Source organism: Pelodiscus sinensis, chromosome 3 (assembly GCF_049634645.1).
Source record: "Pelodiscus sinensis isolate JC-2024 chromosome 3, ASM4963464v1, whole genome shotgun sequence".
NCBI lineage: Eukaryota > Metazoa > Chordata > Testudines > Trionychidae > Pelodiscus > Pelodiscus sinensis.
Window position 1 is genome coordinate 144,151,126 of NC_134713.1, and position 14,325 is coordinate 144,165,450.

At 49.5% G+C, this 14,325-nt stretch overlaps 1 protein-coding gene across 1 annotated transcript in view; it reads left to right on the forward strand.

Moving 5' to 3' along the window:
* Window positions 1–7,281: 7,281 nt before the first annotated feature.
* The window catches only part of MSH6 (mutS homolog 6), a 28,720-nt gene continuing 21,676 nt past the window's right edge, over window positions 7,282–14,325 (forward strand). The window contains exons 1-2 of the mRNA XM_075925093.1: window positions 7,282–7,478; window positions 9,210–9,412. Coding sequence (XP_075781208.1) covers window positions 7,282–7,478; window positions 9,210–9,412 — 400 coding nt within the window. The remainder of the gene's footprint in view (window positions 7,479–9,209; window positions 9,413–14,325) is intronic.

Consider the following 14,325-nt stretch of genomic DNA (forward strand, 5'->3'; position numbering starts at 1 on the left):
ACGCACATTCCACCTGGTTGCGAGCCCGGTTAAGGCGAGCATTAAACTGCTCCTTGCTCGCATCCAGCTGGCCGGTGTAGGGCTTCATCAGCCACGGCATCGGGGGATAGGCGGCATCAGCCACTATGCACACCGGCATGTGCACATCCCCAACCGCAAACTGGCGATGGGGGAAAAATGTTCCTGCCTGAAGCCTCCGGTACAGGTACGAGTTTCTGAAGATGCGGGCATCGTGTGCCCGCCCTGACCACCCAACACAAATGTCCGAAAACTGTCCACGATGGTCGACCAGGGCCTGGAGGACCATAGAAAAGTAGCCCTTTCGATTGATGAATTGGGCTGCTCGATGGGGCGGTGCACGGATGGCAATGTGTGTCCCATCGAGCGCTCCTCCGCAATTGGGGAAGCCGAGGGCAGCAAAGCCGGCCATGACGCTGTCCAGATCCGGTAGACAGATGAGCCTGTTGAGCAGCTCCGAATTGATGGCCCTCACCACCTGCAGAATGAGACAGACAACAAAGTGTTAGAAGGGGTGCCTTATGTCTTAGGAGGAGAACCCACCGCCCACCTTCCCTCTCAAACAGCCCGGGAATCCCCTCCTCAGAACCCCCCCCCCACAATTCAGGGTGAGTGGAGGAGCTCCCTCCCACTCCCACTCCCACTCTCACTCCACTTGGCCCTTCCTGACAGTCTCCCTTCCCCCCACCCCAAACTGTGACTGTCCCCAGACAATGACTTACCTCCATCAAGATGGCCCCGACAGTAGATCTCCCCACGCCAAATTGGTGTCCCACGGAGCGGTAGCTGTCGGGGGTTGCCAGCTTCCAGAGGGCAATGGCGACCCTCTTTTCCAGGGGGATGGCGGGCCGCAGGTGGGTGTCTTGCCGTTGCAGAGCAGGGGCGAGCCAGGTACAGAGCTCTTGGAAAGTGGTTTCTCTCATGCGGAAGTTCCGTAGCCAGTCTTGGTCATCCCAGATCTCCATCACGAGCCGGTCCCACCAGTCAGAGCTGGTGTCAAACCTCCAAACACGCCTGTCCACGAAAAAGTTCGGAGGCAAGGGCAGTGTGGCTGCCGGACGGGGGAACCCCTCGTCCCTCTGGTCTGGGTCCAGCTCGGGAAGGAGCCTCATGATTGTCTCACGAAGATGCAGCAACAGCTGCAGTATGGTGGTGTGGGGCCATCGCCTGCCCAGGGGCAGCTCTGGCTCCATGCCAAAAATAAGGGTCTGCAAGCAGAAAAACCTCAAAAGAAAAAAGCTGCTGGGGTGTCCCAGGAAGCTGAGCACTCCAAAGCAGCACTGCAATGCCTTGCAAAATTCCTCAAGGGACAGCAAAGGCAGCTGCAGGAGCAGAGCAACGGGTGTTCAGGGGTGGGCTGCACCGGAAGGGGCGGGGCTTCAAAAGGAAGGGGCAGGAGGCTTCGGGCTTCCCCAACCCCTTCCCACTAATCACCCATGCCCCTGGTGGTGGGAAGAGACTTCCTGCGCTCCCCCACGAAGTGCCGTGTGCTCCTGGCAGGGCAGAGGAAACTTTGTGCACTTCCCTCTGTCCTTAGGCCTTGACTGACCTGGGAGCAGGGGAGCGGCAGGGCCTCTGCAGGCTGGATCAACCTGTTTGGTGGGCCAGATCCAGACCGCGGAGGCCCTCGTGCCCACCCCTACACTTGGTTTTCTCTTTTTTTCCCAAGCTCTTTTGGGGCAAAAGAGCTTTGGGTACCCCTGGTGGAGGAATTCAAGTGTTCCCCCATTTTCTTTTTAGGATAATTCACTTGATGGTGGCAGCTTTGTTTTTTTTTTTTCTCAGAACTAGTGCATCTGTGACTCTGGTGAGTTTTTGTAAGCAGAACCTATAGAGGCAAGGTACTCAAAGTTTCTTGTCGCCCCCATCTTCTGCTCTCGGAGTGCCAGAGAGGGGATTAGCCCTGACAGGTGCCATGGATAATTTTGGCTCTTCCTCACCACCTTTTGGTGGAGGAGCTGATAGTATATGAGAGCAGCCAGAATTCCTTCTTGGAGAGGATCGGGCTACTGCTGGCACTTGTACTGGTCTTAGCAATTTTCACAGGAGCCTTGTTCAGGGCTCATGGCATACCCCTTCTTTTCCTGAGCTTGTCCCAGAGCTTTTCCTTCTCCTGAAGGCACCTGCTATGCTCAGCCAGCTGACCATGGCTCAAGCACAACTCCTGCGGGAGCTAGACTATAATGATTTCTGGAGGCATTGCTGAGAGGGTCAAATCAGGGCAAATTGCTTAGAAACATGACGACTTATAGCTCCACACTGGGGTCCTCCATTATCAGGCACAACATCAGTCCCCAATAATACTTCAGCTGCCACACTAGCCAGCAAGAAGTCACACAAGCAACCCCCTTAGGCACTCCAGCTTTACCTGTGCCACAACCAGAACTGCACCTTACACTGATGAGAGGATGTGAAAACCAATCTCACCAAATCCAAACAGGTTCCTAAAGGACCACACATTCCCAGGTCAATTTATAGTTCAGATCTTACACAAAAGAGCACACTGTGCCAATCCTTTAGAATCTCTTTTTATTAATAAACCTCCAGATTTTAAAGAAAGGGTGAAAGTAAAATTGTTAAAGGGATGAAACTCTGCACACCAACTGTGAAATTCTTGGTGCAGGCTAGGGATGTTAGCAACCAGTCAGCAATCTGATATAAGCAAATGCTTATTGGATAGTTAAGCAGACACTCGACTAGTCGTGTCCCACCAGCAAGAAGGGAAGCAGCAGAAGCCGGTGCTGTGGGGATCCAGCTCCAAGCCGGTTCCCCCAAGCACTGTATCTACGGTGGGCAGGGGAAGCAGAGGCACAGTGGGGAAATGGCATTCCCACTACTAGCGCTTCTGCGCTTCCAGGGACCCCCATGGTCTCTATGGTACTCCCCCTTGCTGCCTCTATTAGGACTGCCCGCTGCAAACAGAGGCTGCTGGATTCAGCACGAGCTGGGACTGAGCAGTCCCGGCTGGCGCTGATTGCTGCGCCTCTACATTTTAAATACAGCTCTTACCACATTTAAAATGCAGAGCAGCAGTGTGGGTGGCTCCGGTGCCGGCTCCTGGAGCTACCTCCGCTGTGGCTCTGCACCACAGTGCTTATCGACTAACTGTATAGTTGATACAAACTGTATTGACTATATGATTAGCCAGATAATTGCATTTTAACATCCTTAGTGCAGGCTTGTAGAAGAGATGGAATAAACTGCTGTCTTAAAACAAGTCTCTGGAATACATCCTCTGTTAGGATGTCAGGCTTTAGTTCATGGCAGAGATCCTTCATAGGTGTTTAGCAGGATTGAAGACTGGCTCAGTCCTGTCTTAGAGGAACCTTTAAGGTACTTTTTATAACCTGGTGTCACCGAGGTGTGGGAAGTCACTGAGTCTTACACCCCCATCGGCAGCCAGATGTGACTGACAGTCAGTAGATAGAACAGAAGGTTTATTAGTTCACAGGGATACAGCGTATAACAGACTTACTAGCACAGGAACCAGAAGCAGTCAGAACAATCCATCTTGTGGCTGTGAGGAGAGCAGAGACAAGGCCCTGGGCTCCCTCACTGTAAGCAAACTAGCAGAGACTAAATCATGCACTCAGCAACCATTCCAGCCCTGCAAGCAGCCCTGCCTCCTCCACTGACCAGCTTCCTGGGCAAAAGGAGTCACCTGGTTGCACCCCCCTAGCAGGCTCATGTTACACAATGGTCCAGACTTTCTGTAAGTGCTAGCCCTAGGGCAACCTCCTTCATTAAGAGTCACACCCACAGTTCCCATCCCCATCTAGGTATTGGTGCAGTGCCCAGGGAAACTGAATCACTTACACAGGGTTACCGCAGGACAGTAGAAATCACATGCACCATAATGGCGTGAACAGAGCAAATACAATCCTCACTTCATCACACCTTGGAGGGAATTCCACTGTTCTTGCTGTGTGAACTTATGTCCCAATATGGAGTGTGTCACATGAGCAAGTCACCTGCCCTTGCATGACTCAATCCTTTTTAGGTAGCAGCAACTGCTTACATGCTGGTCTGAATATTCACAGCAAAGCTTATTGGAAGTGGATTGGCACCACCTGAGATGCACGTGTCAGTCAAGTACTCCTATTCACTTGGCTAGCAACCCTTTCACAATAGATTGGCCAAGCCTCCTGCTGATCTCTCCAAGAGGCACACATTTGAAATACAAGTATGTAGCCAATACTCATGCAGGAATATTTCTTGTATTTGAAGTTATATGAGCAGTATAAACAAAATCAGAAAATCATAAACTTTCTATAGACATTTCACTTGGCCCAAGTTTTGGTGCAAACATATAACAGTGGTTGCAACAGGGATTTGTATGTTCATCTCACAATCTAACATCACAATTTATCAATCTATTACCTTCTAGGTGCTTAAAAATTGTTTAATGTTTTCTCTCAGTATCTTAGTGAATCTGGACCAAAATGGATATCAATAAACAAAATCTACAACATACACACCTATGCTTTTTTGTGGAGATAGGGGAGCTACTGTGATTCTGTGTCAGGTTAATCTTTCCTGGCCTACACTGATTAAGCCATCATTGTTAGTTTTAAGTTAATGAATATTCTGTACCAGATCAAGCTTCAGGAAAAAAGTGAATAAATAATATAAAATATTAAAAATATAATCACTCTTTAGCCCCTCTTTATTAATGGGCAACTATTGCTTTGGGGTTTTTTTTAGTACAGGCAGTCCCCGGGTTACGTACAAGATAGGGCCTGTAGGTTTGTTCTTAAGTTGAATCTGTATGTAAGTCGGAACTGGCGTCCAGATTCAGACACTGCTGAAACTGACCGCCAGAATCAACTTAAGAACCCCAGGCGTCCCCAAGTCAGCTGCTGCTGAAACTGATCAGCAGCTGATTCCAGGAAGCCCGGGGAAGAGCAACTCTGCCTGGGGCTTCCTGTAGTCAGCGCTGGTCAGTTTCAGCAGAAGCTGACTTGGGGACGCCTGGGGCAGAGCAGCTGGGGTGCTGCTGGGTTGCTCCAGTAGCGCCGCTCCTCGGTGCTACTGGACCAACCCAGCAGCATCCCATCTGCTCTGCCCCAGGCGTCCTGATTCAGCCGCTGCTGAAACTGACCAGCAGCGGCTGAATCAGGACCTGGGGCAGAGCAGCTGGGGTGCTGCCGGGTTGGTCCAGTAGTGCCCAGAGCGGGCGCTGCAGGACCAATCGGCAGCGCCCCAGCTGCTCTGCCCCAGAGTCCAAAACAAAAGCCTGGTCTGCTGGGGTGGGGAGCACACTAGCTGCGCCCCCCCCCCCCCCAGCAGACCAGGGACACAGGGAGCAGAGCCACAGCGGCAGCGGGGTGCCGCGCCTCTGAGGCTTTGCTCTGGCTCTGCGCCTCTGAGGCTTTGCTCCCGGACTGAAGCCGCAGCCGCAGGGGGGTCCCGCGCCTCTGAGGCTTTGCCAGAGCAAAGCCTCAGAGGCGCGGGGAACCGCCGCTGCTGCCGCTTCAGTCTGGGTGCCTGTGGTCTGCTGGGGATGGTCCCCAGCAGACCACAGGCACCCAGACTGAAGCGGCAGCAGCGGCGGTTCCCCGCGCCTCTGAGGCTTTGCTCTGGCAAAGCCTCAGAAGCGCGGGAACCCGCTCGGTGCCCCTGGTCTGCTGGAGACGGTCTCCAGCAGACCAGGGGCACCGGAGCAGCTTACGAACGGGGCTTTCTCGCCCCGACCTCCGGGCGAGAAAGCCCCGTTCGTAAGTGCAGATCCGACGTAAGTCGGATCCGCGTAAGTCGGGGACTGCCTGTACATCCTTTTTCTTTCAGGAAGCATCTCTCATTTACTTGAGGATGGTTGCTATCTGATGATTCTTGGGCACTTAAAATCAAAATTGGGGAGACACTTTTTAAATGAAGCTATTTTTGCTGTAAGTACAAGCTATTTTGGAGTCATGTTTTAGAGTAGATCCATATTTCAAAATCCCAGCTTCCAAGTTGGGCAACTATCTGAAAACAAATCCTAGATGGCCAAGACTTTGTTCAAATCATGCTGTTGTTATAGTCCAGGCTTATAGAAAGATAGGGAAAATACATTGAAATTATTAAATAAATAAATAAATAGCACAGGGAACACTGTAGTATCCACTTACCATATTTAATACAATAAAAGCCTTCATTTTTAAATGTATCTGAATCTGCTGCAGGATCTACACTCTACTGCAGCAAATCTACCAGGCTGTGGAAATCTAGGGGCCTTTTTAGAACCAAAATTCAGACTCACCTTGCTGTACTGGTTGTGCAGCTAATTAGCAGAGAAGAGGATGTAGGTGGCATACAGGGATGCAGGGCACTGGATTAAATCACAGAATCTGAGGGCTGGAAGAGACCTCAGGAGGTCATTGATTCTAGCCCCCTGCGCAAAGCGGAGGACCAATCCCAACTAAATCAACCCAGCCAGTCAACTTGTTAAGACCAGACTTAAAAACTTCTAGGGACGGAGACTCCACCCCCATCCCAGTGCTTACCACTCTCCTAAGGAAGGAGTTTTTCCTAATGTCCAACCTAGACCTCCCCCACTGTAACTTGAGACCATTGCTCCTTGTTCCGCCATCCCTCACTACTGAACAGCCTCTCTCCATCCTCTTTGGAACCTCCCTTCAGGAAGTTGAAGGCTGCTATCAAATCCCCCCTCACTCTTCTCTTCTGCAGACTAACTAGACCCAACTCCCTCAGCCTCTCCTCATAGGTCATGTGCTCCAGCCCCCCTACTCATTTTGGTTGCCTTGCACTGGACCCTCTCCAATGCATCCACATCAGGGATGGGCAAAAGGGCCTCTGCAGTCCGGATCCAATTAGAGCGTGGGGGTGAGGGAGCAACGAAGCCTTCTCCGCTCTGGCCTGGCGCTACAAAAAGCCGCGTGTTCCTCACAGGACAGGGGGAGGTTTCCCGTGCCGGGGTGGGGGAGGTGCCAAGCCTCTCCCAGGGCAGGGCTGCCTAATGGGAAGGGGGGGGGCAAGGGGCTCCCCACCCCCATCATGGTCTGGGGGTAGCTCCGCCCCTGAGTGCCCGGCGCTGGGAATCCCCGTTCTGTGGGGGAAGCTGGGCTGGGGCGCGTGAGCTGGAGGGAGGCCCCACGTGGTGGCGGCGGCTGCAGCAGCGCAGGGGCGGGCCCGGCCGGGGCGGCTTCTGGATAGGTGCTGCCTGGGCCCGGCCCCTGCAGCCCGGCAGAGGCGGGGCTGGCGGCAGCTTTCGCGCGCTGCCCGCGATTGGGCGGCAGCAGGTCGCTGGTTCCCGCCGCGGCCATGTCTCGGCAGAGCACCCTGCTCCGCTTCTTCCCCAAGGCCCCGGCCCCGGGAGCCGGCCCGGCCCGCTCCCCCCCGGCCAGGCGCAGGGGCTGGGCTCCCCGCAGCGGCCCTGCTGCAGCTGAGACGGGGACGCCCGGCGGAGTCGCGGCCCGGGGGCCCGGGCAGGGGCGAAGCAAGGCCGCGCGGAGCGCCAGGTAACGGCGCCGGCGGGTGTTGGGGGGCGGTGTGTCCCGGCGGGGCTGCCGGAGCAAGAGGCGCCCTGAGGCCGGGTTCCCATCCTAGCCGTGGCTCAGCCCCCCGCCTGGCTACTGCACAGCCGGACTGGTGCCTGGGGTTCCTCTGCCACCCCGACCAGAGCCGCACGCATGCCCATGGAAACACGAGCGAGACCGTATTGTCCCGGCAGGGTGTGGAAAGTGCCGTTCACACGCGCAGCCCTGTAGCGAAGGCCCTGTTACACGGGAGAGCCCGTCTCGGCTGTTCATCTAGTGCAGATGCTCCTGTCGATATAGCACTATTGACATCGGGGTTAGGTCAGTTAGGTGGCTTTTTAACAACCCCCCCCCCCTCCTGTCCCCTCGCAATATAATTTCACCTATGTAAAGTTAGTAGTGTATACCTATCCTATAGCCACACACTAAACAAGGCGAAAACAAAATACTGAACAGCTGCTTCACTGAGCATCCTCCATCCTATGTGCTGAATGAGATGAGGGTATTGTGGAAGTTACTGTATCATGTGCATACGCACAAGGCTAACTTGAAATTGCATCCATAATTCTGGCATTTCCTAGCTTCTGAATGCTTAATCTTGTGATTTTTTTCTAACAGTTTTCTTATCTGTAATTAATCATAACATTAACGACAATGCTCTAGATTCTTAACATGCAAATTTATGGTGGGGCACATAAACCTTTCATGTAAACGGTTACAGTGTTTATGTCTCTAATACAGAAAATCCATTTTCACTGAAACTGGCTTGTTGCTAGTAATGAATCAGTATTAATGTAGATGGAATAAAACTGTAAGCAGCTTTGAAGTCATTTCTCCTAATGCACAGTGAAAATCATATTCAAAGAAACAGTGACTAGATTTTGAGGCATTTATGGAGGAACAGTTTTTCTTCTAGCTTAAGGAAACAATGGTGAATCAATTAGCATTTAGCTAACCTTTCCTGAATATCATTGCTTGTTTGTCTTAATATCTGATAATCAGCACTGTATTCCAGTTCTTGTTGATTAAACAATTGGAAAATGGCCTGCTTTTCAGAAGTACTCAGCATCCAACTGTTAGCTTCTGAAGTTTTTTTTTGAAAGTTCTAGGTATCTTAGTGAGAACTGAGTTCTGTTTAAAAAAACAAAAACAAAAATCTGGCCTCAATTGTTAGTGTTAATGACTCTTGAAAATCTAAATTTTCCCTCTGAGTAAATTACGTCCAGTATTTTACACCCGCAATAGATAATCTACAGGGTTTCTTAGAGATGGGAGTGGAAGAACCTCACTTTGTTAAGTAGAAGTGTTTGCAAGTTTTGTTAATTCAGTAGCCAGCAAGACCTGTAGAGACTGAGGGTATGTCTAAACTATGTTCTATTTTCGAAAGAGGATATGCAAATTCTGCGGGAATTCGCATATCTTCTTCCAATCTCACTTTTGAAAGCAGAGAGCTTTTGAAAGTAGTCTGGGCATGGTTTTTTTTCAGGAAGCCCCCCCCCCCAACCCCCCCCCCCCCCACATCCAGACTACTTTCGCTTTCGAAAGTGAGATCGGAAGAAGATATGCAAATTCCCACATAATTTGCATATCCTCTTTCAAAAATAGAACATAGTATAGACATAGCCTAAGTGGTGCTGTAACTTTCATGGAAGGACTGACTTAAAGATTGGGGACTTGTCATCTGTTAATCAAGCTGTATCTTTGTGTTTGCAGTGTCTCCTGTGATTATTCACCTGGTGATTTGGTTTGGGCTAAGATGGAAGGGTACCCCTGGTGGCCATGTCTTGTGTATAACCACCCAACTGAAGGAACACTAGTCAGAGTGAAAGGAAAATCTTCCCGTGTGCATGTACAGTTTTTTGATGAGAGCCCAACAAGGGGCTGGGTTAGCGTTAAATACTTAAAGCCATATAAAGGTAAGAGGTATAATATGTAAATGTCTGAAAAGGGAACAGGAGAAAGGAAGTTTAGTCTAAATGAATAAACATGGGTCTGAGACTAAGGAACTTCTTCCTTACACTTCTGCTGACTTTGTGTAGGGAAAAATCCCGTTCCCATTGAACAGAAACTCACTGCTCTAAAGAGTTTTAAACAAGCACAAAAAGTTTGTCCTTTTTTGCTTCTTCCAGATATAGAGAACACCTATTGGATTTTTATGATGAATGTCAAGCCTGGTCTTCCCTGACTTTGCTGGAGAACCTTGGGAAGTCTCAAGGTTTGCCATTTGTCTGAGAACAATAGATTAGACACATGGTTGTCTTAAATTACTTAATCAACTGTCAGTTCTGGGGATCCTTAAAATTTTGGTTGGTTTAGCTAAGTACAACTTTGAAATGATATAAACGTGATTTGCAACGTGTGAATTTAGAAAAAATGAAAAAAAGAATATATCACTTTATCAAGAAACCACAAATCTCTATCATGACAAAATAAATCTTATGACAGCAGTAACTTGAATATATTTTGACTATGTAATTTTGATACAATTCAGAATTTAGATGGCGGTTTAATTATTCAGTTGGAACTTAGTTTGCATTTACCCCTCAGTAATTATGCTTTTCCAATCATACACCCTCAAATACATTGCACCTCCCTAAAGTATTCCTCTGTTCATCTATTTTGTGTTTAAATAATTGGGCAGTTTTCATTTTTTATAATTGCTGGCATGGAATCATAGAATCCTAGAGTTGGAAGAGACCTCATGAAGTCATCGAGTTCAACCCCTTGCTAAAATCTTCCCAGCCAGGGCTTTGTAAAGCTGGGGCTTAAAAACTGCTAGCAATGGAGATTCCACCACTTCCTTACATAACACATTCCAATGCTTAAGTCCACCTAGTGGAAAAAGTATTTTCTAATATCCAACCTGAACCTCCTCCACTGCAATGTGAGACTACTGCTTCTCATTCATCTGTCACCATTAAGAATAGTGCCTCTCTACCCTCTTTGGAACCGTCTCTCCTTTAGGTTTGAAGGCTTTTATCAAATCCCCCTTCTCTTTTATAGACCAAATAAGCCCAAATCCCTCAGCCTCTCCCTAATCATTTTTGTTTTCCACTATTGGACTTTCTCTGGTGAGTTCACATCCTTTCTATAAGGGCCCATAATTGGATGCAGTACTGCAGGTGTGGCCTTACGGTACCAAATAGGAATAATCACTACCCTAGATCTGCTGGCAACGCTACTACTAATACAGGCAGTCCCCGAGTTACGCGGATCCGACTTATGTCGGATCCGCACTTATGAACGGGGCTTTTCTCGCCCCGAAACTCGTGGGCGGCAGGACCACCCAGACGTGCAGTGGTCCCGCCACCGTGTCCTCCGGGGCGAGAAAAGCTGCTCCGGGTGTCCCTGGTCTGCTGGGGGGGGGTCCCCAACAGACCAGGGACACCCCGAGCAAAGCCTTGGAGGCGCGGGACCCCGCCGCAGAGACGGCTTTGCTCCGGGTGTACCTGGTCTGCTCGGGGTGTCCCTGGTCTGCTGGGAGGGGTCCCCAGCAGACCAGGGACACCCCGAGCAAAGCCTTGGAGGCAGCGGGGTCCCTGCCGCCTCTGCGGCTTTGCTCGGGGTGTCCCTGGTCTGCTGGGGGGGGGAGGGGCGCAGCTAGTGCGCCCCCCCCCCCCCCCCCCAGCAGACCAGGCCTTTGTGGTGGACGCCTGGGGTAGAGCAGCTGGGGTGCTGCCGGGTTGGTCCTGAGGGGACCTACCCGGCAGTGCCCCAGCTGTTCTGTCCCAGGCTCCAGATTCAGCCGCTGTTGAAACTGATCAGTGGCTGATTCCAGGAAGCTGGGGGCAGAGCAACTCTGCCTCGGGCTTCCTGTAGTCAGCCCCTGGTCAGTTTCAGCAGCAGCGGCTGAATCTGGAGCCAGTTCCGAGTTACGTACAAATTGAACTTAAGAACAAACCTATAGTCCCTATCTTGTACGTAACCCGGGGACTGCCTGTATATCCCAATACACTGTTAGCCTTCTTGGCTACAAGGGCACACTGTTGACTTGTATCCAGCTTCTCATCTGCTGTAATCCCCAGGTCCTTTTCTGCCAAACTGCTGCTTAACGAGTCAGTCCCCACCCTGTAGCAGTGCATAGCGTTCTTCTATCCTTAGTGTAGGACTCTTTACTTGTCCGTGTTGAACCTCATGATTTATTTAGACCCAGTCCTCCAATTTGCCTAGGTCACTCTGGACCCTGTCCCTGCCCTCCAGTGTATCTATCTCTTCCCCTAGCTTAGTGTCCTCTGAACTTGCTGAGGGTGCAATCCATCCCCTTATCTAATCATTAATAAATATGTTGAACAAAACCGGCCCTAAAACCAGACATCGAGCCTTTGATCACTACCCGTTGACCCATGATGATCTAGCCAGCTTTCTATCCATCTTACAACCCATTTATCCAACCCATACTTTAACTTGCTGGCAAAAATATTATGGGAGACCATATCAAAAGCTTTGCTAAAGTCAGGGTACACCACATCCAAGATATATCACTTCCCCATATCCACAGAGCCACTTACCTGATTGCCTTCTATGACAAGTTATGACTTGCCCTTGGCGAATCCATGTTGACTATTCCTGATTGCTTTCCCCTCATCCAAGTGCTTCAAAATGGATTCCTTGAGGATCCCTTCCATGAGTTTTCCAGGGACTGAGGTGAGGCTGACTGGTCTGGAGTTCCCTGGATTGTCCTTGTTCCCTTTTTTAAAGATAGGCACTACATTTGGCTTTTCCCAATTGTCTGGGACCTCCCATGATCACCATGAGTTTTCAAACATAATAGCCAAAGGCTCTGCAGTCACATTAGCCAACACCCTCAGCACTCTAGATGCATTAGATCCAGCCCAATGGATTTGTGTGTGTCCAGTTTTTCTAAAGAGATCTTAAACTGTTCTTTCTCCACTGAGGGGCTGCGCACCCCCTTTCCATACTGTGCTGGCTAGTGCAGTGGTCTGGGAGAAGATCGTGTCTGAGAAAATAGATGGTATGTCTACACTGCAGAATGTTTTCAGAAAAACTACTGTTTTTCCTAAAAAAAGTCACTTATGTCCACACTGCAATCGCATTCTTTCGAGAAAAAAATTGAAAGAACAGCGGGGTTTTTCTGACATTGCTAAACCTCTTTCTACAAGGAAGAAGCCTTGTTTCAAAAGAGCACTTTTGGAAAAAGGCGTGTGGGGATGGGGAAGAGGGAGTTCTTTCAAAAGAAGATGAAAGTGGAAAAAGCACAGGTGCCCTACTGGCCACCATCCATAGCACTCACAGCTTAAATGCGAGAGAGCATCCACGCTGAATGGACACTATCTTTCGAAAAAGATTGCTTTTTCAATGCGCTTTTGCTGTGTAGATGCTCTCTTTCAGAAGAAGGTTTTTCAGAAGATCTCTTCCGGAAAAGTTTCCTCTGAAAGAAGCCTGCAGTCTAGACATAGCTGGAGGCAATAAAAGCATTGAGTATTTCTTCTTTTCCCACATACTGTAAGAGATCCCACACCTTTGCTGACCACCTTCTTATTGCTAAAAAGCCTGTAGAAACCTTTCTTGTTACCCTTCACATCCCTTGCTAACTGCAATTCCAATTGCGCTTTGATCTTCCTAATTACACTTCTGCATGCTCAAGCAGTATATTCATACTCTTTCCTAATTATTTATTCAAGTTACCACTTCTTGTGAGCTGATTTTTTGTGTTTAAGCTTGCCAAAGGTTTCACTGTTAATCCAAGCTGGTCACCTACCATATCTGATTTTTTTTTTTTTTTTTTTTTAACTACTGTACATTGGGATTTTTTTTTTACTGCACCTTCAGTAAGGCTTCTTTAAAGTACAGCCAGCTCTCCTGGATTCCTTTCCCTCTCCTGTTAAGTGTCCCAGAGGATCCTTCCCATCAGTTCCTCGAGAGAGTCAGTCTGCTTCTCTGAAGTCCAGGGAGTGTATTTTGCTACTTTCCTTTCTTCCTTTAGTCAGGGTCTTGAACTTGACCATCTCATGATCAGTGCTGCCCAGGTTGTCACCCACATCTAGTTTCCCTACTAATTCCTCTCCTGTTTGTGAGCAGCAGGTCAAGCTGAGCATGCATGGTCCCTGTTTGGTTTTTTTCAGCACTTTTACCAGGAGTTGTCCCCAACATCTTCCAAAAACTTGCTGTATTGTCTGTGTTCTACTGTATTGGTCTCCCAACAGATGTCAGGACTATTGAAGTCCCCTATGAGAGCCAGGGCCTGTGATCTGGAAGCTTCTATCAGTTGTCTTAAGAAAGCCTCGTCTACCTCATCCACCTGATCTGGTGGTTTATAGCAGACACCAACCATGACATCACCCTTATTGCTCACACCTCTAAGCTTAACCCAAAGACTCTTTAGCGGGCTTTTCTCCTGTTTTTATACTGGTGTTCTCAGCAATCACACTGCCCTCTTACATACATTGAGGCTACGTCTACACTGGCCCCTTTTCCGGAAGGGGCATGTAAATTTCAGCAGTCGTCGTAGGGAAATCCGCGGGGGATTTAAATATCCCCCGCGGCATTTAAATAAAAATGTCCGCCGCTTTTTTCCGGCTTTTAAAAAAGCCGGAAAAGAGCGTCTAGACTGGCCCCGATCCTCCGGAAAAAGTGCCCTTTTCCGGAGGCTCTTATTCTTACTTTGAAGTAAGAATAAGAGCCTCCGGAAAAGGGCACTTTTTCCGGAGGATCGGGGCCAGTCTAGACGCTCTTTTCCGGCTTTTTTTAAAAGCCGGAAAAAAGCGGCGGACATTTTTATTTAAATGCCGCGGGGGATATTTAAATCCCCCGCGGATTTCCCTACGACGACTGCTGAAATTTACATGCCCCTTCCGGAAAAGGGGCCAGT